The sequence below is a fragment of the Misgurnus anguillicaudatus genome, chromosome 2 (genome assembly GCF_027580225.2).
Source record: "Misgurnus anguillicaudatus chromosome 2, ASM2758022v2, whole genome shotgun sequence".
NCBI classification, from domain to species: domain Eukaryota; kingdom Metazoa; phylum Chordata; class Actinopteri; order Cypriniformes; family Cobitidae; genus Misgurnus; species Misgurnus anguillicaudatus.
In genome coordinates this window covers 34,793,164-34,820,253 of record NC_073338.2, presented here as the reverse complement: position 1 = coordinate 34,820,253, position 27,090 = coordinate 34,793,164, and the positions used below count along the sequence as shown (strand labels likewise).

Below are 27,090 nucleotides of genomic sequence, written 5' to 3'. Positions count from 1 at the left end.
ATACACAATAAGTAAATATGTTGTTTAATGTTTCTCTGAAGTTTCAAATGAATGAGGAGTTACAAAATAGATGAGAGACTGACAGAAACGCGAATGTGTTCAATATAGCCGAAAGTATACTAGGGACGTCCGCGTATGCGCGCCGTCCGCATGACGTCATTTTCGTCATCAAGAGGGTCCGCGGCCGGCCGCGCGGACCGTCCGCAAGCCCAAAATTTGAGACCGCGCGGACAGTGCGCGTACAGTCCGCGTACAACAGCGCATGCGCGTTAAAATATTTAGACAGGACACTCCACTATAAACAATTATACAAAGGAAATAGACAGCATTTTGCACACACACTATCGTTTTTCTTCTTTAACTTTTACTTCTTCCAAGAAGAGAAAGCACTGGAGCATGTTTGTTTGATTCCTGTTCTTTGTTGTCTTGTTGTTTGTTCTAAACTGTGTTTGCAATGGTGGATCTGTTACTTTTCTTCACCTATCCTAATGTTTTAATGTACTGTAAATGTCGCCAAATCAGTGCTGTCCTGACAGCCTGTTAGACTAATAATTTGAGTAAGAAATCATTTGTATTGCGTATAGTGTCGAACGCGGCCATCCGCGTGTGGCCGCGCGGAGTATACTCGGAAAGCTTCGCGGACGCGTGCGCGCGCGAGCCGGACGCGGACGCGGAAAAAAAGTATACCCGGGCCTTATGTGTGCACAAAAACTTAAACATGTCATTTGATCTGTTTCTCTGAAGTTTAAGCATTAAACGTGTTGTTTTATTACAGATCATTTAAATGTGCTCGTGTGGTTTGGTCAAAAAGTAAACTTCTGAGTGTTTGTGGACGTGTATTTTATTGTAACATGCTGAAAATCATTGTGCCTGTTTAAAACAAGTGCAGCAATGATACCTAAAAGTCTTGGTTTTTATTCCACAATGTTCCCCATCTGCTGATAAACATGTATTTAGTATGCATAAAACAGATAATTGACTTTTTAAACTTGTTCAAATATATAATGCTTAACATCGCTCACTAACTTCTTTCGTGAGAGAATCTCCCTCGATGCTTTGTCAGCTCTACAGCGGGAGCGCTTGAGACTCCGCCCACCTGAGCAGCTCGTTTGGATTTAAAGGGATACACACAAAACGGTGCATTTTTGCTCAGCCCCATAAAGTGCCTATTTTAACATGCCACAATAAATTACCTATATGGTATTTTGAGCTAAAACTTCACATATGTACTCAAGGGACATCAAAGATTTATTTAATATCTTAAAAACGTCTTCTGGAATGTCCCCTTTAAACATAACAACTACTTTACCAAGCATTAATCAGCAGTAATTTTGTTTTATTCTCTACCCATGTGGTGGTTATTCTTATAATCATTGGCTCTCATAGTATCAATAACATAATACTTAACATAAAAATATAGTTTTGCAGTGATTGTGACATGAATTGGACAGCCAGCAGCTGCCATAAACCTGGCAATGTATTCTTACCCAAGAAGACGACTTAATATTTTTATCCACTAGATGGCAGCATTTCACAAGCAGTTCACAATTTTCAACAAAATACTTACCCAAACATTTTCAAATACAGATCCTACTATGTTCAAGGCTTGGCTGTAAATCTGACCTCGGTCATCAAACAACCTTCTATACAGCGATTGCTTTGTTCATAAATTACATAGATCGTAAATGTTGCTTAATAACCTTTAAATAGTGAATGCTTCATGAATATTAATATCTAAGCCTTCGCCATAGCACGACCTGTGCATTCAGAATGAGGACTGCCTGCACCAGCAGTGACAGGTGCAGTATTTATCATCATGCTGGACTGATGCTGCTGAAAAACCGGACTTTGCATACTAACAGACAGCCACGCGGCGGTGCAGATGCCTCCTTTTAGTTAAGAAGCAAACACCGAGATCGTATTTACTATAAATGATGCTAAGTCGTTTGTGGCGAACATTTCGACGCTCATCTTTTCATTAAAACCACGTAGCTCAGTGTAGTAGTGTCAGATGTTTTGAGTAAATAAAGGAAGCGATTTAGAGTCTTATATCATAATGCTTGAAAAGAGTAAATATAATTTGGTAGACGACTCGATAGACCCGAGGATACCTACCGATAATGAAGGGCAATTCCAGCATGGACTCTCATTCGAGGTTAAGGTGCGTATTAATAACATAAATATTTAGCTTAGCCTGCTGTATTAGTGGCTTATACTTTACATTATTGTGGACATTTACAATGTGATTTAGTAGTGCTTAATACTAATGACTATCTTTGAATAAGATGTTTTTTTAAATAGCTTGCAATTACAGTAGTCTATAAATATAGGTATTATGTGTAACACGGACACTGTACTTTATACTATAAATACCTGCATGCGGACCTCACCTGTTGCATGAATGCAATTTTTATTGACTTTTCTGCAATATGCATAACGCTTTATCATAACGTATATATATGTGTGTGTGTGTGTGTGTGTGTGTGTGTGTGTGTGTGTGTGTGTGTGTGTGTGTGTGTGTGTGTGTGTGTGTGTGTGTGTGTGTGTGTGTGTGTGTTACTTATTCTAACATCACTGCTACAGTTCATAGGAAGTCTGGATATCGTGCGACCTAAAAGCAGGATTGAAATCCTGGCAGCTATGAGACAAATACGGGTAAGCCTTTCTGCATTTAACTGATGCCGTTTCAGACAGAAAATCTCCATCAAAATACACAAAGTTAACTTCCTGGACATCCTTTTTTTTACACCATAATACTTAATTCTGTGTAACTGAAACCTGTTGTACACAAACATTGACAATTACACTAGCTGCTTCATGTTTAAAGAAAAATATTTGGTTATTATATTTATTGGTTCTTCCTAATCCCAAAATAGCTGGTACAAATCTGAAAAAAGGGACAAGCCAAAGCTCGGGTCTTAGGGGGTTAATGACATTTTGAAAAGTAATAAAAAAAATTAATACTATAAAATAATATAAAAAATAGTATACCGTAATTATACAATAAATAAAAAATATAAAATGCCCTATTTTAGATTGTACTGTATTAGTTTTATACGTTTTTAGTGTTATTCTTCTCAGAACTGGCAATGTCATCTGAAGCACCATATCCTTTGGTGGACATTATTAAAATCAGTATTACGCCCAATAAATTTCCATTTTAAACATATTTTGCATCAGTTTCTGTGCCATAGTCTTGAAATGAAGTCATGGTTTAGTTTTGTGCTGGTAAATGCTTTGTGTGGATGTAACACTTGTTCTTTATTGAAAAAATAAATACCACAGGATATGTGAGGAACAATAGATAAAAAAAGTTAATAATGTAAGGAATAATTGATGACTGACCATTGAATTATAAGAAAATTATGCACACCCAAACTGCAATGCGGCACGACGCGAAGAGGAGTGCCGTCACACTGCAGGTGTGCATTATTTTCAAATAATTCAAAGGACCGGAGTCAATTATTCCTCTTATACCACGGTTGCCACAAACATTGCTCTGGTGCCTATTTCTAACTGTGGGTTTACACCAAACGCGAAGCTTGCTCACTCTTGATTACTTGTGGGATTTAACTTCGTGTCATGCGAATGTTTGAGGACGTGTTTGAGGCGAATAGCGTGTGTTTTCACGGCAAACGCGCCACCCATATCATGTCATTCGCATCGGCCCACACGAGAACGCGTCTGATCGCGTCTTTGCATTGACTTTGTATGTAATCTACTCACGCAAATCATTGAACTCGCATCTGGTGTAAACCCACAGCAACTGTGGGTTTACACCAAACACGAAGAGTGCAATCGCATCGCGTTGGTTGCTCTAGATTACTTGCGGGATTTAACTTCGTGCATGCAAATTTTTCGCTCGAGTTGAATATTTTCAACCTGGGTTGAAGACGCGTTTGAGGCGAATAGCGCGTTTTCACGGCAAGCACGCAGCCCATATCGCGTCATTCGCATCGCCCCACAGTAACTGTGGGTTTACACCAAACGCGAAGTGTGCAATCGCATCGCGTTGCTCGCTCTAGATTTCTCGTGGGATTTAACTTCGTGTCATGCGAATTTTTCGCTCGAGTTGAATATTTTCAACTTGGGTGAAGACGTGTTTGAGGCGAATAGCGTGCGTTTTCACGGCAAACGCGCCGCCCATGATCTCATTTTGCATTGACTTTGTATGTAATCTACTTGCGCAAATAGCTGAACTTGTAACTGTTGTAAACCCACAGTAAGTGTGGGTTTACACACCAAATGCGAATCGTGCTCGCTCTTGATTACTCGTGGGACTTAACTTTGTGTCATGCGAATTTTTCGCTCGAGTTGAATATTTTCGCGTCTTTGCATTGACTTTGTATGTAATCTACTCACGCAAATCGTTGAACTCGCATCTGGTGTAAACCCAGCGTAAGACATTTGACAAGTTAGGTGTGCGGTTATCAGAAATTAATGCATACCCACGGAACATTTCTCAGCCAATCAGAATACAGCATTCAACAGTCCTGTGGTATAATAAAAATGAATGCACACCTGTGGTGGTAAAGTAATATAACCACAATGCAAAGTTAAATAGCTGGATGTACTTTTTTCTTGAAGGTTTTTGCTGAATTTTACAAATTTGTAGAGAAGAGATTTATTGAGAGTAAACTACTATTTTTCATTAAAACACAATAGAGTGGGACAATATTACTAATATTAGATTTGCTCTTTTGACATGTGACTTTTCAAAAATAATATTGTATGGCATTAATGCAAGTGGTGAACTTTTTTTTTTTTTGACACAATATGGATCGGGTCATTGTTTTGCATATAGATTCCAGTGTGGCTGTATTTATGACTATGAGATTGCAGCAGTGTGCTGGCAGCAGCAGTATGGTTTGGACGAAATGACTTTGCTTCATTAAAAAAAGTGTCTGTGCAGTGACAGCTTTATCCAGGTTTTTTGTTAAGGTAACATGTTGATAAATCTAACCTGTTTTTCACAGCACAAAGCCAGACAGCATCACCCTTTCAGGCATTACTGTCTATTTTTGGTTAGAAAGTGAACGTGTCAGAAGAGACACACTCCTTAAAAACAAGCTCGCTCTGCACTACATTTAATGGTAGCGTTAATCAAAGATGAAGTAGGTTTCCGATGAAGTGTTTTTCTGCAGAGATCTTTTAAGCCAGCCACACTCAAGTATGCGTGCTGCATCGCCTCTGATCCCACCCTTGTCGATTTTCTGTTATGTCCTTGTCTTTGATTGCTTATCTGGGCGCTGGATCTAACAGAGCTCTTTCAAGTCTTCCAAAAGCAGCAGTATCTTTATTTGTGGTTGATCATATCTGTGAAGTAAGTGATTGCAGCGCTCAAGTCATTTGATAAAAAGATGGTCTTTAATCACAAAAATTACTTTAAAAGCACAATATACAGTCTTCACTGATGAACACATCTTTTATGTGTCAACGTTCTGCTTTTTATATCGTCTTGTAATCAATATAACACATGTATTTATCGGTGAGAATTAACTTGTTGTTGGACAAAACGTGCAAGTGTCATAAATTTTGTTAAACACAAAGTTTCTTTTCTGTGATAATCCAAAAGTCTATGGGGAAAATGTTTGGTCTTTTTTGCGATGGAACCACTTTATAGGCACTTTATAGCTGCATCCCAAATGGTGCATTCTTGTGACTTGCGGTCTTGTGAACTTACAATGTCCACCGCATGCACATCCTTTAAGACAGAAGACCATAGGAAGTCCCTTTTTTTTTCGTTTCCACTTAGGGGTGTCCCGTTTTTTTTGTTTTTTTTTTTGGGTGTCCCGTTTCGTTTCCACTTTTACTGCTGTAGACATCATAGATGTGGTCGACTTCATGCAGTGCTGCGCAGACCAGTCGGCATATGACATCATAGTATTGCAAAAGCAATCCAAAAGCAGTACTATCCAGTTGATTTTACGAGGGCGGCATTACACAACCAAAGGCAGCTGACTTGTTGCCTCGCTGCCTGACTTCAGCAGCTAAAGGCAGTTTCGGGAAATGCATTCAGACAGCTTTCATAGGAAGTGCAATGGAATTCTGTTTGAAAATATAAACAGAGAGCGCCGCTGTGATAACTAATACCATATTTGAAAATTGCAATACAAATTTCTCGCTAGAAATGCAATTAAAAGGCGTAAAAAGTGAAAATAGGACTTTTTTTACATTAAATTTGTGATCCAGCCGTATTCGGTCGCCATTTTATTTTTTCGAACTTGACCAGGCTCAGCCAATCACAATTCATTCAAATTGAATTGTGGGACAAGATAGTGAAGGTATCTCAGAAGACAGGAAGTAAAGCAAAAATTGGATTAGGACGTGCCTTAATGCTTTCCTGCCTTGGAATGCTGCCTCTGAAGGCATGTCAGAGATTTCGGACATAGCCAAAATGTTATATGGGATTGATCTGAGGAGCACTGCAGAAGTAGTGTTGTTGTGTACTGTTGTCTAGCACGCCTTTCTATTGTTGTTTCTATCAATCCACTCTGTTGGCTTACATTATAACAAAACTGTTTTCATTACATCATCCATTAACATGATTAATAAATCTCATTGATTAAATCCCAACCGGCAGTAGTGGTAAAGACTCCCATCATTCCACGCTCCTTCACAGCATCATCAAGCTGAAACTTTGTTTTAGTGTGGCGACCTCTAGTGGTGAAAATTACATATTGTGCTATTAAAGTCTTTTTTATGTTCTCAGTTGTAGCCTGAACTTGAGCGTCTCAGTGGTAATAGAGGACTTTTATACATTAACTGACCTTATAAACCCCTTATAAATAATGAATTTCACGTAGTTTAGAAAAGAGGTCAGTTATGAAGGGAATTTAATGAAGCCCCCATCCTATTAACTTGTTTTTAATCTTGTTAAATTAACATTTTTAGTTGTGTAACCTATTTGTGTACATTTTTTACATATTATTTGCAGTACGAGTTTAAAATTAAGAACATTAAGAAGAAGAAAGTCGCCCTCATTGTGTCAGTGGATGGTGTCAGAGTGATTTTGCGGAAAAAGAAAAAGGTGAAGACTTTCAATGTATATTAAAACATCAATGGTGTATTGTTATTATTTATTTCAGTAATGTGTTTTTTATTCTTTTGTGATAAATCTTTTACTTAGAAGTATACAGCTGGATACAGCTGGGACGACAGTCAAGTGACACTCGCTCAGGACCCTATTTTTAGGTAATTTAATAACATATTTGTTTAGACCAGAGTCTATATGTTATGTTGCTCATGAACAGAGTGACATGGTCTCTGGGGTGTGATGACCTTTATCATTGTGCATGTCAAAATCATTTGATTCTGTATGCTGCATCAGTGTCCTCCAAATCCCCATAGCAACAAGTCTGCTGTTAGCATAAATAGAAAGAGTGTTTAGCAGTAGCATCATTACAGTGTTAATCAGTGCACTTTCATTAAATAAATAAATAAAAATAGAGAGAATAAAGAGAAAATGTTTCTGCATTATTTCTGAAATAAATAAACATTTACTGTTACAAAACTATAAGATATTGCATAGTCTTAAATCTACTTGGGAGTTCATGAAGTGTTTTTCCTGTTGAATGCTTAATAACATACTGAACTGAGTTCATGAGCAATGTGGCCTTGTTGTTGCCATGGCAGTGAGGTCTATCATTGTTGCTCATTAATAATTTTTTCCTTTTCAGAATATTTTATGTCTCACATGACTCACAGGACCTCAAGATATTTAGTTATATAGCGAGAGACAAAAACAACAACGTGTTCCGCTGCAATGTCTTCAAATCAAAGAGAAAGGTAAACAAACACCCAGTCGTTTATCAAAAATATCAACCAATCGTCAGTTATAAAATCATCGATTCTGTCTGAGACTAAATGCATTGTAACAATGCTTAACAAATAAATTGAATTGATTTTTTTGGACTGAAAAGGTAAAAAATTTATATGATTTATAACAATATTAATATAAAAATTATAAGTTTAATATTCGCTTAGTTATGTTAGCTATATTGCTTGGTCACAAATTTTGAAAGTATTGAACCTCATCTTCGATAGTAAAGGCTGTAGCTTGTCAGTATGATTCAATTTGGCTTGAATTTTGGTCGTCGCATCAAGGACTGTCCGAAATGAACTAATCCATCACATTGACAGCACTGCTATAATGTGGAATTGACTCGTGAATGTAATGCCCCCCCCTCTCTCTCTCTCTCTCTATCTCTCCATATGTCACTCTCTTTCTCTGTGAATGATTTTTTCTATTTTTACCTACGTAGTTATATTTTCAATAAATCTTGGTTGCTTGAATGTCTGCTGTCTTTGTCACAGAGCCAAGCCATGAGGATAGTCCGAACGGTGGGCCAGGCGTTTGAGGTGTGCCATAAACAAAGTCTAGACAATGCCGATGGTGAGAGATAGTCAGAGTGACCTCAACTCACTATTCATTTCATCTGACATGAAACTCATCTGATGAAAAACTTAATGTATTGTTTGGTTATTTTTATAGGGGTCAAATTTGATTAGGCCATGATCATCCTCATTATCATCATCGTAACACAGCTGCATGGCATCTTCATTCAGTTTATATGTGCAAAGTTATGTGACTTGAGGTAGTTTTTATGTGAGGTACGTGTAAAAACATCAAAATATTTGTATGAATCTTTCAAAATGTTTTTTACGTGTTAAGTCATGTTTAGACATACGTAGGCTGCTTGACAAGTATTTCTTTGACTGACTTTCTTTGCAGAGCTGCTTTGGAGAAATATGTGTTTAAATGCCCTACACAAATAAAGAAATATTAGTGGCAAAGAAATAAATGTGTATTACTATTATTAATAAACATATATTTATTTACATTTGTCATATTACTTTCTGCTTTTGAATGTGACACTGACCCTTCATGAATCTGCTTTGGCAGCATGGCTGGTTAAAGGAGAAGAGGAGAGAAGCAAAGAAGAGCCACAAGCATCCAGCGACAGCACTGAGAGATCAGGCAGTGTGAGAAATGATAAGGTAATGTCCTCTACCTGATGTTAAAGGCAATATGTAACCTTAGCAGAAACCCTGTACGTTTTTTGTCTTATTGTCTCATTTACTTCAATTCAAATGATACACATTCCAGGTTAAGTCAGTAAAATTGTACTGATTTAAATTTTTGTGCTTTTTTAAGAAAAACAAAAGGTTGGTTTAGACACAGCATAGAGTGTGCAGTACTAATATGGATAAAATGATGTTAAAGTACTTCACTTTTATTTATAGATGTAGTTTGCTGATCCCACATGGTTTTATAGGGCAAAAATTGGGCCATGATTGCCTAAATATTGCTTACAGCCAATTGTTAGTTTTTAGTTTTCAATTTTTAAAAAGACAATGTTTTAATGACTTAGAAATTGTTGTTGCAAATGCGAGTCTTCTGGCAGCTGTGGTATGAATTAATGAATAATACATTCAAGAAAACTGTTCTAAATGCTTTTAAAGCTTTTGCTTGACTCTAATGAATAAGATATGAAATCTTAAATAAAGCTTTAATGTATTTATAGACATTTACATAGTGCTTTGATATGGTTTAAGCTGTGCACTGAAATGATCTTTTCTCACATACGGCAACGTCCAGCCACTGTATTGAGAGTTTTATGAGTTCACTGGAGATCAATCCAGTTTATAAGTTGCGTTTATCAAAACTTCCAAATCAAGAAATGAATTTTTTTAACTTTTTGCATGATTACGACACATCCGTAAACAGAAAGAAGAGGACCCAGCTACTATATTGCATGTGTGTACTGCAGCAGATGGAGCATTTGTAGCTTGTTCAACAGTTGCTTAGAATTTTAACCTCTCATCTAGATGGCGGTGTTGTTACTTTTAAAATGTTTTAAGTGACGATCATCTTGGGAATATGATGTAAACATGTCAATTTATTGTCCGAGCTGTGCAACTGATGCTATTATGATGCTTAAAGATGAGTTTTAAAGGGACAATAAGTAGGATTTACCCCATCTAGTGGTGAAATTGTATTTTGCATTCAAACGAATCGTGCTCTCTAGCGCCTCGCTTTTCCAAATGTGTGTTGCAATTACGGCAGCCGTTATGAACTCACTGATCTTCTTGTCCGTTTCAGCTAGTTCACGTATTCTGAATGAAAACGCGTTGTGGAAACACGTTGGTAGGCTAGTGCTTTTTGTCCCTCTCTGCTATTATATTTTATCAATATGGCGGAACGAGATGGAAGCCTCCTTGGACTTACCCGTTCAATGTAAGTAGAAATTCTGAGCTTACAAAGAAAAGTCAGATCACTGGCAGAGGTCATTTGACACCAACGAGGACATATTTATGAATAAAGACATTGATTTTGATTAAAGCAACACTGTGTAGTTTTGTAACCTTTAAATAATGTCTCTAAAATTATTTCAGTGATAGAACAACTTTTAACTGGACAAATTGTACTGTTGCTGCAACCTGAGCAGCCTCCTAGCTGCTACAAGCACACTCTGAAAGTGGCGGTGGAGGGTAGGAAACACAGCCCCGCCCCTCCCCCTGCCTGCAGAAGAGTGTCTGATACCAGGCACTGTTGCGCTTTCAACCACATGGGGGAGCTCTAAGTCATTTTTACATGGAAACTACATAGTGTTGCTTTAATAAAACACTTAAAACACTACTTACTGTCCCTTTAACTGATAAAATTATTGACTACAGCTAGACTTGACTATGAATTTTGACAGGTGTTCGTATGGTAATGCCGAGTCTAAGAAAGGTAATGGCAATAATAGCAGGTAATGTCAGATTTTAAATTGAATCATTCCCATCAGGATAGGGCTCCACGTCCTAAAACAAACAATTTACTATAAATGTGGGTAGCAGCGATGTTACATTCATATCTGATATGCTTCATTCTGATACAGAAAGACGACATTAAAGATGCAACCAATTTGGCATACATTAAATCAAGTACCGACCTACGTTTTTCTCATCCAATGGCTTGCCTTACTGGCACGTAACAAAATTAAAAGGTGTTGTAAATGTCATTTTAAAGCCAATAGTTAAGTCAAATAAATGGCACAAATCTCCACACAGGTCTGTGATGACCAAGTGCTGGTCATGGAGGCTCTCTCAAGCCCTCTGACAGTGAACCACCAAGTTCAGCTTCTCCAGAGGCAGTTACAGCAGCAGGAACAGATGAGCCAGGCCGCCTCTGCCCAGGTGAGATGTTTTATGTGTTAGGGTTGTCAAAAGAAGATTAATTAAAATAAAAGTTTGACTTTGCATAATATGTGCACTGTTTGTAATTATTTTGTACACATGCATGTACAGTATGTATTTGAGAAACATTTATATATACAGTACTGTGCAAAAGTCTTAGGCCACCACCACCAGACTTGTTGTTTTAGAAGATTTAGGGCCCTATTTTAACGATCTAAACGCATTGTCTAAAGTGCACAGCGCAACGTCTAAATGGACGTGTATCCACCTTTGCTAATTTAGCGACAGGAAAAATGGTTTGTGCGCCGAGCGCATGGTCGAAAAGGGTTGGTCCTATTTTTTTATTGAGTAATGGGAGTATTTCGGGCGTAACGTGCAATAAACCAATGAGAGTCTCAGCTCTCATCCCCTTTAAAAGCCTGTTGCGCTGGCGCTATGTCTAATCCCTATTTAGATGACGGCCTTTGTAAACTGAAAAACTAAGCGGAGGAAGAAGATCCCCAGTTTAAGATAAATGTTAAATAATTGTGTTGTTTTTCACTTGTATTGAAATATTTTTTTTTTCATTAAAACCTTTAAAACCCGTTTTCTTTTAGTCATGGAAGTAAAAAAGCAGGCTTTTAATTGCTTTAAATGTATGGCTATCCAATATCATCAAAAAATAATTTACAAGTATGTAAGAAAAGGTCGGTACTCTAAAAATACTTTATTTGTTACAAACAGGAGATAAAGAATTTACAAACGGCTCACCGCACGTTTCAGCACTTGGACAGCGTCATGAGTTTTTTTTAAGCATTACTTAAAAATGTTTCTCATCTCACCATATCCACAGGTACAGAGTCATCATATACAATAAACCTTTGAGGTATCCTTTAAAAACATTTAAAAATACATGTTTAAACCAAAGCATTTATTACCATGCTACAGGTGAAGCAGTTCTTTGCGCCTTCTATGTCTCATAATTAGTCCTCATTTATGTCCAAGAGACTCAATGATAATCTTTTACATTCAATCCTTTAATCTTTCATATTAAAAACGTTTTTGTGCTGCTGTGCATTCATGTGTGTGATAAGCAAACCCGCGTTGTCGTCCCGTTTAGGCGCATATTACTAATGCGCTCTTTAAATAACAAAAAACTTAATGTGCCATTGACTTTAGACTTTAGAGCAGGTTTTAGTTGGTCAATGGCATTGTCTATTTTAGTTGCCTCAAAATAGTAACGTGCCAACAATGCGCATGAACACACCTCGTTTTCAGAACAGAACGCCCATGGGCGCAAAAGGGGGTGCAAATGCATTTGCTATTTAAACAATGCAGCGCTAAACGTGAAAATTATAATTGCGCAGGGTGGAAACTAGCAAAAGACACTTGCGTCGCGCATTGCGCTGCATTGCGCCAGGTGTAAAAGAGAGCCCTTAATGTCAATCCATATTTACGTTTAAATCTATTTTATTAAGATACAAACAGAAAATACAGGATATATTTTACAAAAAAAAAAAAAAAACATTTTCAGGACTAAATGTCATCGTGAGCGTTTTTGAGCAGAATGAAGTAAAAGACAAATTTCTTTAAAATTAGAAATTAGGATTTAATTTAATTTAGGTTTAAGAGATCCTGCAGTTTCCTGCTATTGCTCAAGTAGAAGGGGAGTTTACCCTAAAAACTTGACACATCAGTTTACATTTTTATACAGTTTTTAATACTATTTCCTGTATTTTCTGGATGTATTCTATTAAAGAGACTGAGAAACAATTATATATGATCACTATAACATTGCAAAAACAACTAATCTAATTCTGGCATGGTGGCCTAAGACTTTTCCACAGTACTTTACATAAATATGTTATGCAAACACAAACTTTTATTTTGTATGCGATTCATCGCAATGAATCTATTAACAGCCCTAGTTTACATGTAGCTTAAATATCTGCAGTTAGTCGTTTGTGGTCCGTATGGACAAAGTAATAGTTGTTGTTGTTGCTCAGGTCTGTCTGCTTCAGCAGCAGCTGTCGGTGGAGACCAGCGCCAGGACCGAGGCACAGACCAGAGTCCAGCAGCTCCTTCAACAAAACACTGAACTCCTGCAGCATCTCTCTCTGCTGGTCAAACACGTCCAGGAGCTGGAGCTGCGCACACAAGCACAGAAACGCTCACCTTGTGAGTCACCTCAATGTTTTTGATAAGTTTGAGAAGTACTTTTCTTCATTACTACATTCCTTGTCATGCAAGTTCAAAGTGGTTCCAATGTTACATACACTAAATATGTTTGTTGCACTTTTTCAACAAGTTTAACACAAAGAGTGGTAATGACACAAACTAATTTGTTATAATGATTAAGCAATTAATTATGCCATCATGTCCAATTCCTCCCCAAAGTGGGATCACAGGACAGTCTTCTTGAAATCGCCCTGCGTGCCAACATGCCACGTGTACCACGTGACCCCAGTCCCAACCCTCCACCACCACCTAGAGGGGGCTTTCCTCTCTCAAACAGCCTGGTTGGGCTGGATGCCTTCGGTTTCTTCAATGAACCTTCAGACCAGGAGAAGAAAAAGCCCGAGCAGGACCGCGACTCCGGGCAGGGTCAGGATGAGGATCACTCTGGAAATTGCTCTCCTCCAGGGATCCAGTTTCTCAGCTCTTTGGAGACACCTGGATTCAGAGAGTCCGGAATCGCCTCTGGATACGAGTCCAACACAGATGAAAGCGATGATCGTGACAGCTGGGGCCAGTAATTGTGTGTTTCTGTGTACAGCATACACCACTATTGTCAGTTCACATTGTGAAACAGCACAGTTATGTTGCTCACCAGCAAAACTTGTATATCCAACACATGACATACTGTATGCTAGTGGCCAGCATTACCGGTCTTTTCAGCAAAGGGAGATGATCTTAAAGTAATTCATGCACTTTGGCTTTGTGGGGTATTTTTTGCATCGCAGTGTCATGTGTCAGACAAAATTGTGCAGTTGTCCAGAAAACAGCTATCTACAATATAAAAGTAAGACATCTCTTGCTATTATTTTATAAAAAAATATTCCTGTGTGTGTCCAGGTTGTCTTTATATTTGTAACAAATCTGACATGGTTTTATTTTTTATAATATGTAATACATTAATCATAGTGACGAATCCTATGGCACAAGTTATGATTTGTGTAATGTTGCATCCACATCAGTAGATGTCAGTATAAAGATGTCTAGAAAATTGGACAGTGAAATTGATCATATAGCATACATACATACATACATATATATCAGTATCGTAACATACTTTATTTTACTTCTAAAGAATTAATGCACTTAGGGGTGGTTTCTCGGACAGGGATTCGCTTAAACCAGGACTAGGCCTTAGTTTAATTGGGATATATAACTAGTTTTAACATGTATGCCTTACTAAAAACATTACTGGGGTGCATTTTGAGGAAAAACAAAGGGCACTGATGTATTTCAAGATATTTGAGTGCAAGTTGTTTTCAGTTTCAGCCCTTGCATTCATTTTAGTCTAGGACTAGTCTAATCCCTGTCTGGAAACTGCCCCTTAAAGAGTTAAACAGTTAATACATTTAATGAGCTTTGTTTTTTCTGATCAGTATTATTGCATGTGTTTTATAAAGTTTAAGATCAGTGATATATGTTGGTAATGATACATTTTTTTGTGTTTGAATTTTTTATGTTTTTGTCAGTGTTTTGAAATGTCAGTGAAATGCTAAAGAGCGAGAACAAAATGACACTTAATTTAAGCAGCTAAGTGGCTTTAACTGTTACAAACCTAAAATACTGTCTTTAAGTAAATTATTTATGTTATAAAGTTGCATAATTGTGACTTTTTTTGTGAAATCCAGCATAAAGTCTCATAATGTAGCTATTAGGATTTGGAGCATCAAATTCATTCATTCTGTATTGATTTCAGATTTTGACATGCAGTATTAAAAGATATCAAGGTTATATTTTCACAGAATGTTCTTTACATTATGGATGATTTTATGTTGAAAGCACTAAATCACAAAAATGACTTTAGGTGGGTTTTCATAGACAGGGTCACAATTTGTTAAATGGTAACAACACAAACATTACTTTTTTTTAACCAATCACTTTTTTCCTTGGACAAAATGTAGCAAGTTATACTAACACTGTGCTTTTTGTGCTAACAAGCTACTGTACTGTGACATCTTCTATACAATACATTCAGTTAGTAACTCTGTTCTGAATGCATTAAATGAAATAAAAAATGTGATTGAGCATTTTAATGTCTTCATTACTGTTTAAATTTAAACTTTTTTTCTCAATATTTTAATTTCATATAGGTAAAGTGCCTCAGTTTTCTTAAGCTATGGAAAACAGCAAAATATGGTGTAAAAAGGCCCTAGACTATAATTAAAACTCTTGGCTGTTTGGAGTTTCCTGCATTGCCCCCTGTTTATTTCTGCTCCTGTATGAGGGTTAGCAGTCGCAGCCCCTCATTTCTCTCAGGATGGCGAAAGCGGTGAGTGTCACTTCTATTATGTAGGACATTTGATTGGTCTATTTGATTCATTGCAGATTATTAAAGTTATTCAATATATACTCAATATATTTAGTGTGGACTGATACCACTTATATAATACTAATAATTCAAGGCAGATACTGGATAATTGCATGAAATTAATGTATATAGTGTAATTTAAAATATACAAAATTTACAATTTATACTGTTCTTTAAAGTTTTGTCTTGTTCGAACAATCAAAATAATTATTAAAAGTATGTACCAAAGAGGCATTTATCACTCCTGTATAAGATTTTTTTTATGATTTGTTATGCTATATAAAGAGTAAAACCCTTAAAATGAGCGTACATAGAGTACTGCTCTTCCACATGAAGATGACTGAATCTTCACCCACTACATAAATAAACACCACTGACATAGTGGACGTTTGTGTACTGGCAGAATTTTCTGACCAGAGGGCAAATCCACCAACAAGAGGAACTTTGTTCTTCACCTTGTGGGTTTGTGGTATTAAATACCTTTTGAGAAAACATCTAGCCTTTTTCATTTTGCATTTAAAGGAGGTAATGTAATGTAATAAATGGTGTAATGTATGTATAAAACTTATATTTAGAAAAATCATCATTGTACTTATGAAGATTAAAAATTAATTAGGACAGAATAAAAAAAATGATAATGACAGATATTTGATGAATGTTGTTTTTGCAGGAATTAAAATGATGTTTCAGATAAGACAATACTTCACTGTCCTTCTTCTTGTTGGAGCAGTGAAGTCACAGGTCAACCCAGGTAAGTCACAAGTATTGAGTATTAAAGGTGCAGTGTGTACATTTTAGCGGCATCTAGTGGTAAGGTTGCAAATTGCAACCAATGGCTCAGTCCACTGCTCACCCCTCGCTTTTCAAACGCATAGAGAAGCTACAGTAGCCGGCACCAGACAAGCATGTCATCGTCGGAGACAACTTAGTAAAAAAAGTTTGTCCGTTAAGGGCTTCTGTAGAAACATGGGGACACAGAATGGCATCTTCCATGTAGGGGGACCCTCTGTGTATGTAGATGAAAATGTCTCATTGTAATATGTAATAAAAACATAATGGTTCATTATGAAAGGTCTTTATACACCACTGATAATATAGTTTTGTATATTATATTGCATTTTTGTCAAGAGATCCTTATAGAAATTACACTCTGCACCTTTAAATTATGATCATTTTTTGTTATATGTTCTAAAAGCCTTGGGTCAGAAAGAGACAAAACATGCCATTGGGTTAAATTAACCAAGAATATGTGTACATTTGACCCAACAATTGGTTAAAACAGCCAAGCATTTTGATTTTAAACAACCCAGCATAGATTAAATTAACCCGGGTTCGTCCCACTTTTGACTTATTTCAACTATATTTTAAGTTACAGCAAGTTTAAAAAGTAAGTTGAATTGACTTGTAGAGGCAAAATGATTTTACTAAAAAATTTGAATACAGTGCAAAAATGTGGTGTACCAAAACTAGATATCTGGGTTGATTTTTAGGGTGACCAAAGCTACTGTATGACATCAGACAACGGGTAAATCATTGCCAAAGCTGGAGGTTTAGTGTCTGTTTTATCTGCCAAGACTAACAAGTCACATTTACGAGGAGGACTGGCTCACTGCATTACTGCCACCAGAGTTTGTCCCTTTTTACATACTTTTAGCAGATGCTTTTTTCCAAAGCCATCTAAAAATGAAAAAGCATTATGTCTTGGAAACCAACAAATGAGGGAGCATTCAATGTTTTTAACTTAAGAGCCAACAATATTGTGGATAATACAAAAATTCATTGGCAAAAGTTTCACTGAAGCTTTTATTGTTATATTGAAAAAACATAAATTTACTTGTAAATTGTGACCCTGGCCACAAAACCAGTCATAAGGGCCTTTTTTCAAATTTAATGAATAATTTTTCCATTGATGTATGGTTTATCAGGATTGGACAATATTTGGCCAAGATAAAACTGGAAATCTGAATACAAAAATCTGGAATCTGAGGGTGCAAAAAAATAAAAATTAAAAATACAATGCATCTTATGACAGCAATAAAAGTGATATATGTACAGTAGGAAATTTACAGAATATCTTCATGGAATATGATTTTACATTATTAAGCTAATGATTTTTGACATAAAAGAAAAATCGATAATTTTGACCCATACAATGTTTTTGGCTATTGCTACAAATATATACGTATGACTGGTTTTGTGGTCCAGGGTCACAACTGTCAAGCATTTGAAGGATTCTTATGAATTAACTGTACAAAGCTGAAGAAAGTCATCTAGTTCATGGTGAACTTGTCCTGGCATGAACATAAAAGTCTCTCTGTTTTCTGCTGGTGGAGGCCTCATGGATGGGGTTGAGTGGTATTTTGGGTATTTGCTTATGGGGTGTGGATTCATGCTGCAGAGGATGTGTGTCCACCTATATGCACAACCCTCTTGGTGAAGGTTTTCAGGTTCTTACATGTACTTCCACAACACAATGCCACCTACTGTAGAGATGCTGAGTAGATGTTTCGGTATCTGTTGTGCAAGTAGCTTAATCCCAAAAAGATACGATTTTAAATAAACGCTTCCTTTGTTTTAATAACAATCAAATATTTTAAAAACAAACCTAACAATGTGCAAAACATGAGCATTTACATTTACAATTAATTGGTGCCTTTTACTACCAAGCATTGTCAGTGTTATTTAAACACATGTGTGAATATTTTCAATAATCTGTTTTCTAAATCTGTGATAGCTGTATGTAGGTACCCACTGGGTATGACAGGTGGCCAAATTCAAGATGAAGACATCTCTGCTTCCAGCCAATGGTCAGAATCCACTGCAGCTAGATATGGCAGGTATAACCAAAACATTTATTGTACAAAAAAACTATACTAACGGATCTTATTTTCTACACCACATTATTTGTCATTCCAGATTAGACTTTGATGATGGAGACGGGGCATGGTGTCCAAATGAAATGGCTGAATCGGACAGACTTAAGCAATTCTTGCAGATTGATCTTCGCACACTGCATTTTTTGACTCTTGCTGGCACTCAGGGACGCCATGCGGATGGAGTGGGCAATGAATTTGCCCAGCGTTACAAGATCAAGTACAGCCGTGACGGCACCCGATGGGTCTCCTGGCGTGATCGACATGGTCAACAGGTGAGGTGACGGTGTTGTTTTTATACGTTACACTGAGGTTATCTGTATGTGTTTATGTATCTGCCTTCACTGTTAGAAAAAATTGTCAAAATGTGTACCCGAGCTTTAAAAAGGCCCTAATTTGTACCATTAGGTATATATATGTATTTGGTACCAATACCTTTGAGATACTAATATGCATCATTTGGGGTACTCTCTTTGGTACTACTATGAACTCTTTTGACAGGGTACTGCCCCAGTGACAGCTAGGGACCCTAGGGTACATATTTTAAAATATTTTTTGACAGTGTATCCATCTGTGGTTGTGGGAGTCCTTTTATTCTCTCAGAAAGAAATGTTTACTTTGCAATGTCTAATCTATTTTGTGTATACTGTTGTTATTGGGTAACACAGGAAGTGATGTAACTCTCAATGTCTCTATTTAGATAATTGAGGGAAACAAGAATGCTTATGATGTTGTGCTAAAGGACTTGGAGCCTCCCATTATTGCCCGTTATGTGCGTTTTATGCCCATCACTGAGCCCTTTATGACTGTGTGCATGAGGGTGGAGCTCTATGGCTGTGAATGGCTAGGTAGGTTGTGCTTTTTTAATGGATATCCTTTCCTCTTGTTAAATGGGGCTGCTTCCTTTAATGTGCTTTTTGAGGTTCTTTGGAAAGCCATAGACAAAATGAATTGTGTATAAATGGCTCCTAAATTGCGTCCCAATTCGCCTACTGATATTATAATGCTCTAATAGACTAAACTGTTTTTGCATTGGGAAAGTACATAAAGTTTTTGAGTGCAGAACAAAAAAGTATCCACTAATATGAAGCGGAAGTAATGGCTGTTTACTGGACGACGCTGATCTTTAAGAAATTCAAACATCAGAATACAACTTATCTTTGCCTATTTTTAATCATTATTTTTCAAGTAATGTTTACTCAGTAGTTTATTTTATTGATTCAGTGAGACATCATTTATTTAATTTGTTAGTTCTTTGTAGCGCAACTAAACTCCGCCCTCTCGCGATGAGTAATCAGCTGTTTGAGTGTCCATGGATCTACACTATTAATTTTCACCTAAAACATTTTAACATACTATGATTTGGGACATATTTATTCTAATTTCGAATACTATTTAGGATAGATAGTATGCAGATTGGGCGCAGGGATAAACTTTCTACTCTGTTGTTTGCAGATGGTCTTGTGTCCTACAGCGCCCCTGCTGGTCAGCAGATGACTATCAAGGGGCACCAAATCTACCTAAATGACACCGTGTATGATGGAGCCATTAGTTACAGCAGGTAATGTTTTAAATAAACATGTCATGACAAACAAATTCTGTTATGCATTGACATGCTAAATATTGAATGGGTTATTAGCTCAGAGTTTACCTCAGAGCGATGAAACAGTATTTGTCTCTTGCTCTTGATACAGTAGCCTATACAGTGTAAAGTGGTTTTATAGGAGCATTCTTATTCTCAATATTTATTGAGCAAAATTTGCATATAAGACTGTAAAGAAGATTTTTGATCGCCAGCATGACACAAGGCCTAGGACAGCTTACTGATGGAAGTTGCGGTCTGGATGACTTCAATAAAAGTCACGTGTATCATGTCTGGCCTGGCTATGACTACGTGGGCTGGACTAATGCTAGTTTCCCTGGTGGCTCATTGGAGATGACATTCGAGTTTGATCGGGTCAGAAACTTCACATCCATGAAGGTAAATCTAATAAACTTTAGCCTATTTGCTTCAATATGTGCTCTGCTGCTCTTTTCCAATTTTAACTACAAAATTGTACATAGATCATTTGTTTTTTACTAATGTGTTGATGATGTTTTGTTTAAACAGGTTCACTGCAACAACATGTACACACGGGGAGTAAGAATATTCCAGCAGGCTGTTTGTTACTTTCGTTCAGAGTCAGACTGGGAACCCAATCCTGTGTCTTTTAAACCGAAAGCAGACAACATCAGTCCAAGTGCTCGGTTTGTCACGGTTGCCCTTGGCAACCGCATGGCCAGTGCAATTAAATGCCAGTTTGCATTCAATGACATCTGGATGATGTTCAGTGAAATTGCTTTCCAGTCAGGTAGCATTTCCAATCCTTCTTTTCTTTTTATTTTTAATATTTCTTTCTTTCTTTAACAATTCATTTGTGATGCAGCACATACTGATATTTATCAAAATTACTTTAATAAACACTTAAAGGAACAGTATGTAGGATTGTGGCCGAAACTGATATTGCAATCACAAAACTTGTGGCTAAAACTGGTACTGCAATAACACAACTGGTGGCCAATACACAAAATGACAACATAAACATCAGTTGAGGGCTGCAACTCCACTTTTTAAATGACAATATCCTGGCCAGACCACTGTTGTCAGTGATATAAGTATTTGAAATGAAAATGATTTCTTAATGTCAAGTGACATATTAGGGCCATTTTATGATTAATTGATATAAATTTCTTACATACTGTTCCTTTAATGGTCAATTTCCTTTGAACACTGTTACCCACATGTACTGTTTTCAACTGTTTCAGACACAGCTGTGTATAATACCTCTCTTGTTCCTCGTAAACGTAATCAAGGTGTTTACCCAGGTAAATTTTATAGTTATTCTCATATTTGGATACAACGTATTATTATATATTTTTAAAACAATTATTGACGTTGTGCATGTACGTATTTGCACGCAACAGCGCCCTCTAATGTTTATTATTATTGGGTGCATTACAATTTCCAACAATTATGCCTGATGTCCATGTCTCAATCATGTATTGAAAGGGTTTTATAGAAAAAGCAAATTCACACTACTATTATTATGTTTTTAATTCAGTTTTAGTCAGAAAGTAACTTAACTTAGTAAATAGATAACATCAATATGTGCATACTTTTGCAATATTTCTTTTAAAATACACTGTCAAAAATAAAGGTACAAAAGCTGTCACTGGGGCAGTACCCTTTGAGAAAGGTCCTAATATGTACCATTTAGGTACAAATATGTATCTTTGAACTACCAATATGTACCTTTGAAGTAATAATATGCACTCTTACAAAAGTGACAACTTGTGTACCTTTATTTCTTTGTTTCCAGCAGCGTAACTCAAGAGAGAAACAGAAAACATTTTCCCTCTTTACCATATAAGCTGTGGCATTTTACATTGAAAATGAACCATTACGAAAGTCAATATCTTACACTCAAAGTGGACTGAAAAGCCTTTGATGTTCACTCAACACCTCTGACATTCACTAAGTTCTTTAGAAAATTCTTCTGAAGGCCCCTCCAATTCCTCACAGGCATTGTTGACCTATTGTCGCAGTATAAAGTAACACATGGCTGTCAATTTTCTTCCTAAACATCTGCAGGGGAAGACCCAACCCACAAAATCGATGACAGTAACACCCGGATCCTGATAGGCTGTTTGGTGGCCATTATTGTCATTCTGTTGGCCATCATACTTATCATAATGTGGCGACAGGTTTGGCAGAAAATGATTGAGAAGGTAAGATCATCATGTCAATCATCAATAACTTGTAGAGACTCTACACTGCAAAACAATTATTTTCAAGAAAAAAATTCTTAGTATTTTTGTCTTGTTTTCAGTAAAAATATCTAAAAATTCTTACTGATGAGCAAAACGACCCAAGAAAGTAAGTCTAGTTTTTAGACCAAAAATATCAAATTTAAGTGATTTTGTGCATAAAACAAAAAAATCTTATACATTTTTCTTAAACACTAAATTCAAGAAAAATTTGCTTGCCCCATTGGCAGATTTTTTTTGCTTGTTTTATGCACAAAATCACTTAAATTTGATATTTTTGGTCTAAAAACTAGACTTATTTTCTTGGGTCGTTTTGGTCATCAAGAAAAGCATCTTTATTTAAGATTTTTTAGATATTTTTACTGAAAACAAGACAAAAATACTAAGAATTACACTTAATTCAAGAAAAAAAATAAAGAAAAATTAGCTCACCCCATGGGCAGATTTTTTGATTGTTTTAAGCACAAATTTGTTATATTTTGTCTAAAAACTCATCAAGAAAATGCATTCTGATTTAAGAATTTTTAGATATTGGTACCAAAAATAATACAACAATACTAAATAAGAAAGTCATTTTTGCAGTGCAGTAAATCTGAAGCTTGTTGTGCATGATTCATACATATATTGTATTGTACTCTATGAATTTCTTCTTTATTGCAGAACACAAAAGAAGATATTTTAATAAATGATGGTAAGCACATAGTTGACAGTATCCTTTGAATTCCATCGTATTTGTTTTTCCTACTATGGAAATCAATGTCAGCTGTGTGCTTAACATCATTTATCAAAATATCTTCTTTTGTGTTCACAGAAAAGTGAAATTCATACAGGTTTAGAACAACATGAGGATGGGAAAATGATGACAGAATTTTCATTTTTGGGTGAACTTTCCCTTTAATATAACATGTTAACACCTTATCTTTCTTGAAGGCCTCACGAAGGATGCTGGATGATGATAGGGTTCGTCTCTCGGTACAGAGAGAAGCTTTCAGTCACAGCCATTCCTCTCTGTCCAGTGATACGGAATCCAACTCCACATATGAGCGGATTTTCCCCCTGGGCTCTGACTATCAGGAGCCATCACAACTTTTACGAAAAATTCCAGAGTTCCAGGCTACAGAAAACCTTGGTAGATCAGCACTTCTTTAATTGTTAAAGCACCTGTATGGAATTCTATGGAAACTTGCATGCTGATATTTTTGAGTTTTTTATTTTTAAAATATTTTTTTCCCAGCACAGTAGTTCATGCCATGTTAAAGATCTGACTCTCTTAAAGATGGTGTTATAATTTCAAGCTGAACGTCAGTGAGGTTGTATGATGCTTTTCGGTGTTGGTCCTTTTTGGACCTTGACAGATGTACTCACTATAAACTATTGTTATATGAAAAAGAGTTGCAACATTTGCATTTAGCTGAAAAAAACTGGCATTGTAAATTGCAACAATTTTTACTTTAAGTCAACTTCTCCCCATTTTATTTTACAGAATAAAATATCTATTTGGTATTGATGTGCATATGTTACAGCAAATATCGATGCCCCTTCAGAACCCCCTACAGCCCACCCCACCGATGAAATCCCACACTACGCAGAAACAGACATAGTAAGTCAGGTGGAAGCTGCTGGTTTCCACAGTTACCGCATCCCTGTTGTCAACATGCCGTTGTCTCCTGGAAGAGATGTAGCTCTGGAAGAGTTTCCAAGAGAGAGGCTAACTTTCAAAGAGAAGCTTGGAGAAGGGCAATTCGGAGAAGTACCAATCAGTTTCTTACTCTAAAGTATTTTGCACATTATTTGTTACTATAATATAGGTTCACATTTGTCTCAGGTTCATCTGTGTGAAGCTGAGGGTATGCAAGAATTCATGAAAGACCATTGTGGTGACATCAGTGATGAGCCAATGCTTGTAGCAGTCAAGACCCTAAGAGAAGACGCAAACAAAAACGCAAGGTAACGCAAAAGTGTCTCACAATTATGAGTTATGAACTTGTTTCTACAGAAAATATATATTTAGCATTTTAGGAAAATCTAGGAAATCTACATTTTCAGAAACGACTTTTTGAAAGAGATCAGGATCATGTCACGGTTAAGAGACCCAAACATTATCCGGCTACTGGCAGTGTGCGTTGAAAGTGACCCGCTGTGCATGATTACGGAGTACATGGAGAATGGAGACCTCAATCAGTTCCTATCCCACCATGAGCTACAGAAGGAAGGGGTTAAGGCGGCTGACAAAGTCACCATCAGGTATACAGTATCAGACACTAAGGTTGATATATAAACAAATCCAGTCATTTTATGTGATTTTCAGTTATCTAAAAAATCATCTACAAAAAATAACATTTTGTGAAAACATATCCCTGATATCTTTAATATGAGTTAGGGCATGTCAAAGATTGAAGATTTTCTTCTGCAGCTACAGTAACCTGATCAACATGGCCTCTCAGATTGCCTCTGGAATGCAGTATCTCTCATCCCTGGATTTTGTTCATCGTGATCTTGCTACTCGCAACTGTTTAGTGGGCACGAACAATACCATCAAAATCGCAGACTTTGGAATGAGCAGGAACTTGTATCGTGGGGATTATTACCGCATTCAGGGACGAGCTGTCCTGCCTATCCGCTGGATGTCCTGGGAGAGCATCCTACTGGTAAAGCAAAACTGCAGTGGCATAGGACAAACTATTTAAACTTGGTTATTCTTTTTATCTGACCTCTGTTGTTTCTACAGGGTAAGTTCACCGTGGCTAGTGATGTGTGGGCATTCGGTGTGACCCTGTGGGAGATCCTTACTCTATGCAAAGAGCAGCCATATGCTCAGTTCACAGATGAACAGGTGATCGAAAACACAGGCGAGTTTTTCAGAGACCAAAGCAAACAGGTGAGATTGAAGCATGCAAACAAAATCCATTATCATCCCAGATCAACCGAATCTTCCAAGCATTTTCAAGTAATACAGGGGCCTAGATTATCTCATGAACACTCAAAAAGATCTAATTAACTATTAAAGGGACACTCCACTTTAAAACTTTTTTTTTCCATTTTCCAGCTCCCCTAGAGTTAAACATTTGATTTTTACCGTTTTGGAATCCATTTAGCTGATCTCCGGGTCTGGCGGTACCACTTTTAGCATGGCTTGGCACAATTCATTGAATCTGATTGGACCATTGGCATCGCGCTAGAAATAACCAAAGAGTTTCAATATTTTTAAAGCTTGACTCTTCTGTGGTTGCATCGTGTACTAAGACCGATAGAAAATTTAAAGTTCTGATTTTCTAGGCCGATAGCGCTGCATAATATCATTGCGCCTCCTGCAGCCATGTTACGGCAGCAAAGTCCTTGATTATTATGCCAGAATAAGAGCATAGTTCCATATCTGCCTAGAAAATCGCAAACTTTTAATTTTTTGTCGGTCTTAGTACATGATGTAATTACAAAAGAGTCAAGTTTTAAATATGGAAAATATAGAAATTCTTTGGTTATTTAGCCATGCTAAAAAGTGGTACCGCCAGACCTGGAGATTGGTTAAATGGATTCCAAAACGGTAAAAATCAATTGTTTAACTCTAGAGTAGCTGGAAAGAGAGCATATTTTGGAAAAAAGATGAGAGAAATCCATGTAATAACTCGAAAAGAGCAGAAGAGGGCAGTGATGATCTTTTTGTTTCAGGTCTATCTTCCGAAGCCTGCTTGTTGTCCTGATTCAGTCTACAGCCTGATGCTTAACTGCTGGAAAAGAAACGCTAAAGAAAGACCCACATTTCTAGAGATCCACAACACACTGATTGAAGATCACGACTAACTTCATGCTGGTTTCAGTGCAACACCCCCCATACATGTACATACAGCCCCTGAATGGTGTAAATATGTGTGCTGGTGTCGAGATTATAATATCAACACCCTTACTCCATAAAGATTGGTATATGAATTTGACATGGACATGTATTTGAAAATATGCAGAATATTTTGTAACATTAAAAATACTGTATCTTGTTCATTTTTATTGGGATTACAGTTGTAAAGAAATCACACACACTTTGTTGCTGTATCTTTTGCTGTTATTGACATTGTTGAATATATGCATGTGCAGACTTTTTGAGGAAATAATAAAAAAATGACTGTCAATCATTTAACATTACTTTATCACACCAACATAAAACTAACTTTATATAAATACGCATGATCAGAAAAAATCACCTTAAAACAGATTTTCTGTTTTATTTATTTATTGAAGAAAACCAGGAGATGGCATTTAATATACAATCATATCTGAACATGTTCAACAGTATAAAATAATACATTTTAAATTATAGTTAGGGTTTTTAGCACTAAAACACAATCATACAAAATTATTACGTGTATTAAAATACACATTTTTAGGCATGTATTTATTGACATGTACCATACAACATAGCAGTTAAGCTGCGCACAAAAATTCATAATGCAGTTTTTCTCCCATGCACAACCCTCTATTTGAATATTGCAGCATGCATCTTCTATTTGTTTTGAAAATGCTTTGCAGCTTGAGGCATGGCCTCCTACGTTGTTAAGAAATGTCACCCAGCCTAGCTACTGTCACATAAACAAGCTAATGTCGAAAAACTACATAAATTCAAATGCATTTTTGTGTAACGAGAACGTGTTGTTAAAGCAGTCAGAGCTTCTTCTAAAATGCATCGTAATTATTTTGAGAGCCACGAGCTATCTC

The 27,090-nt window shown here is 36.7% G+C and overlaps 2 protein-coding genes across 6 annotated transcripts; both read left to right on the top strand.

Moving 5' to 3' along the window:
• The first annotated feature begins 1,596 nt into the window (after positions 1–1,596).
• Positions 1,597–15,425, top strand: nos1apb (nitric oxide synthase 1 (neuronal) adaptor protein b). Of its 3 annotated transcripts, none has more exons than XM_055202880.2 (10): positions 1,597–2,161; positions 2,584–2,655; positions 6,938–7,030; positions 7,133–7,194; positions 7,680–7,788; positions 8,317–8,395; positions 8,906–9,000; positions 11,059–11,184; positions 13,170–13,341; positions 13,561–15,425. In XM_055202880.2, the coding sequence occupies exons 1-10, from the start codon at positions 2,057–2,059 to the stop codon at positions 13,917–13,919; spliced, it is 1,272 nt and encodes a 423-aa protein (XP_055058855.2). In that variant the 5' UTR covers positions 1,597–2,056; the 3' UTR covers positions 13,920–15,425. The 3 variants fall into 3 exon arrangements, with proteins under 3 accessions (XP_055058855.2, XP_055058854.2, XP_055058856.2); XM_055202879.2 differs by having other exon boundaries at positions 7,130–7,194; XM_055202881.2 differs by lacking the exon at positions 2,584–2,655 and having other exon boundaries at positions 7,130–7,194.
• Positions 15,426–16,378: 953 nt separating this feature from the next.
• ddr2b (discoidin domain receptor tyrosine kinase 2b) lies at positions 16,379–26,528 on the top strand. 3 transcript variants are annotated; one of them, XM_073854237.1, is made up of 16 exons: positions 16,379–16,457; positions 18,441–18,543; positions 18,623–18,854; positions 19,280–19,427; positions 20,035–20,140; positions 20,377–20,560; positions 20,690–20,930; positions 21,385–21,444; positions 22,211–22,347; positions 23,317–23,515; positions 23,910–24,136; positions 24,212–24,333; positions 24,433–24,630; positions 24,800–25,034; positions 25,115–25,264; positions 26,053–26,526. In XM_073854237.1, the coding sequence occupies exons 1-16, from the start codon at positions 16,385–16,387 to the stop codon at positions 26,182–26,184; spliced, it is 2,547 nt and encodes an 848-aa protein (XP_073710338.1). In that variant the 5' UTR covers positions 16,379–16,384; the 3' UTR covers positions 26,185–26,526. The 3 variants fall into 3 exon arrangements, with proteins under 3 accessions (XP_073710338.1, XP_073710323.1, XP_073710329.1); XM_073854222.1 differs by having other exon boundaries at positions 16,382–16,457; positions 23,931–24,136; positions 26,053–26,528; XM_073854228.1 differs by having other exon boundaries at positions 16,382–16,457; positions 21,433–21,444; positions 26,053–26,527.
• Positions 26,529–27,090: the final 562 nt, after the last annotated feature.

Excerpts from the sequence above, each read along its gene's own strand:
- nos1apb (XM_055202879.2), top strand. The coding sequence starts at position 2,057 with ATGCTTGAAAAGAGTAAATATAATTTGGTAGACGACTCGATAGACCCG. Across the intron at positions 2,162-2,583 it reads GACTCTCATTCGAGGTTAAG|TTCATAGGAAGTCTGGATAT; the intron begins GTGCGTATTAAT and ends TCACTGCTACAG. Across the intron at positions 8,396-8,905 it reads AAGTCTAGACAATGCCGATG|CATGGCTGGTTAAAGGAGAA; the intron begins GTGAGAGATAGT and ends CTGCTTTGGCAG.
- ddr2b (XM_073854237.1), top strand. The coding sequence starts at position 16,385 with ATGATGTTTCAGATAAGACAATACTTCACTGTCCTTCTTCTTGTTGGA. Across the intron at positions 20,931-21,384 it reads TGAAATTGCTTTCCAGTCAG|ACACAGCTGTGTATAATACC; the intron begins GTAGCATTTCCA and ends CAACTGTTTCAG. Across the intron at positions 24,631-24,799 it reads GCTGACAAAGTCACCATCAG|CTACAGTAACCTGATCAACA; the intron begins GTATACAGTATC and ends TTTCTTCTGCAG.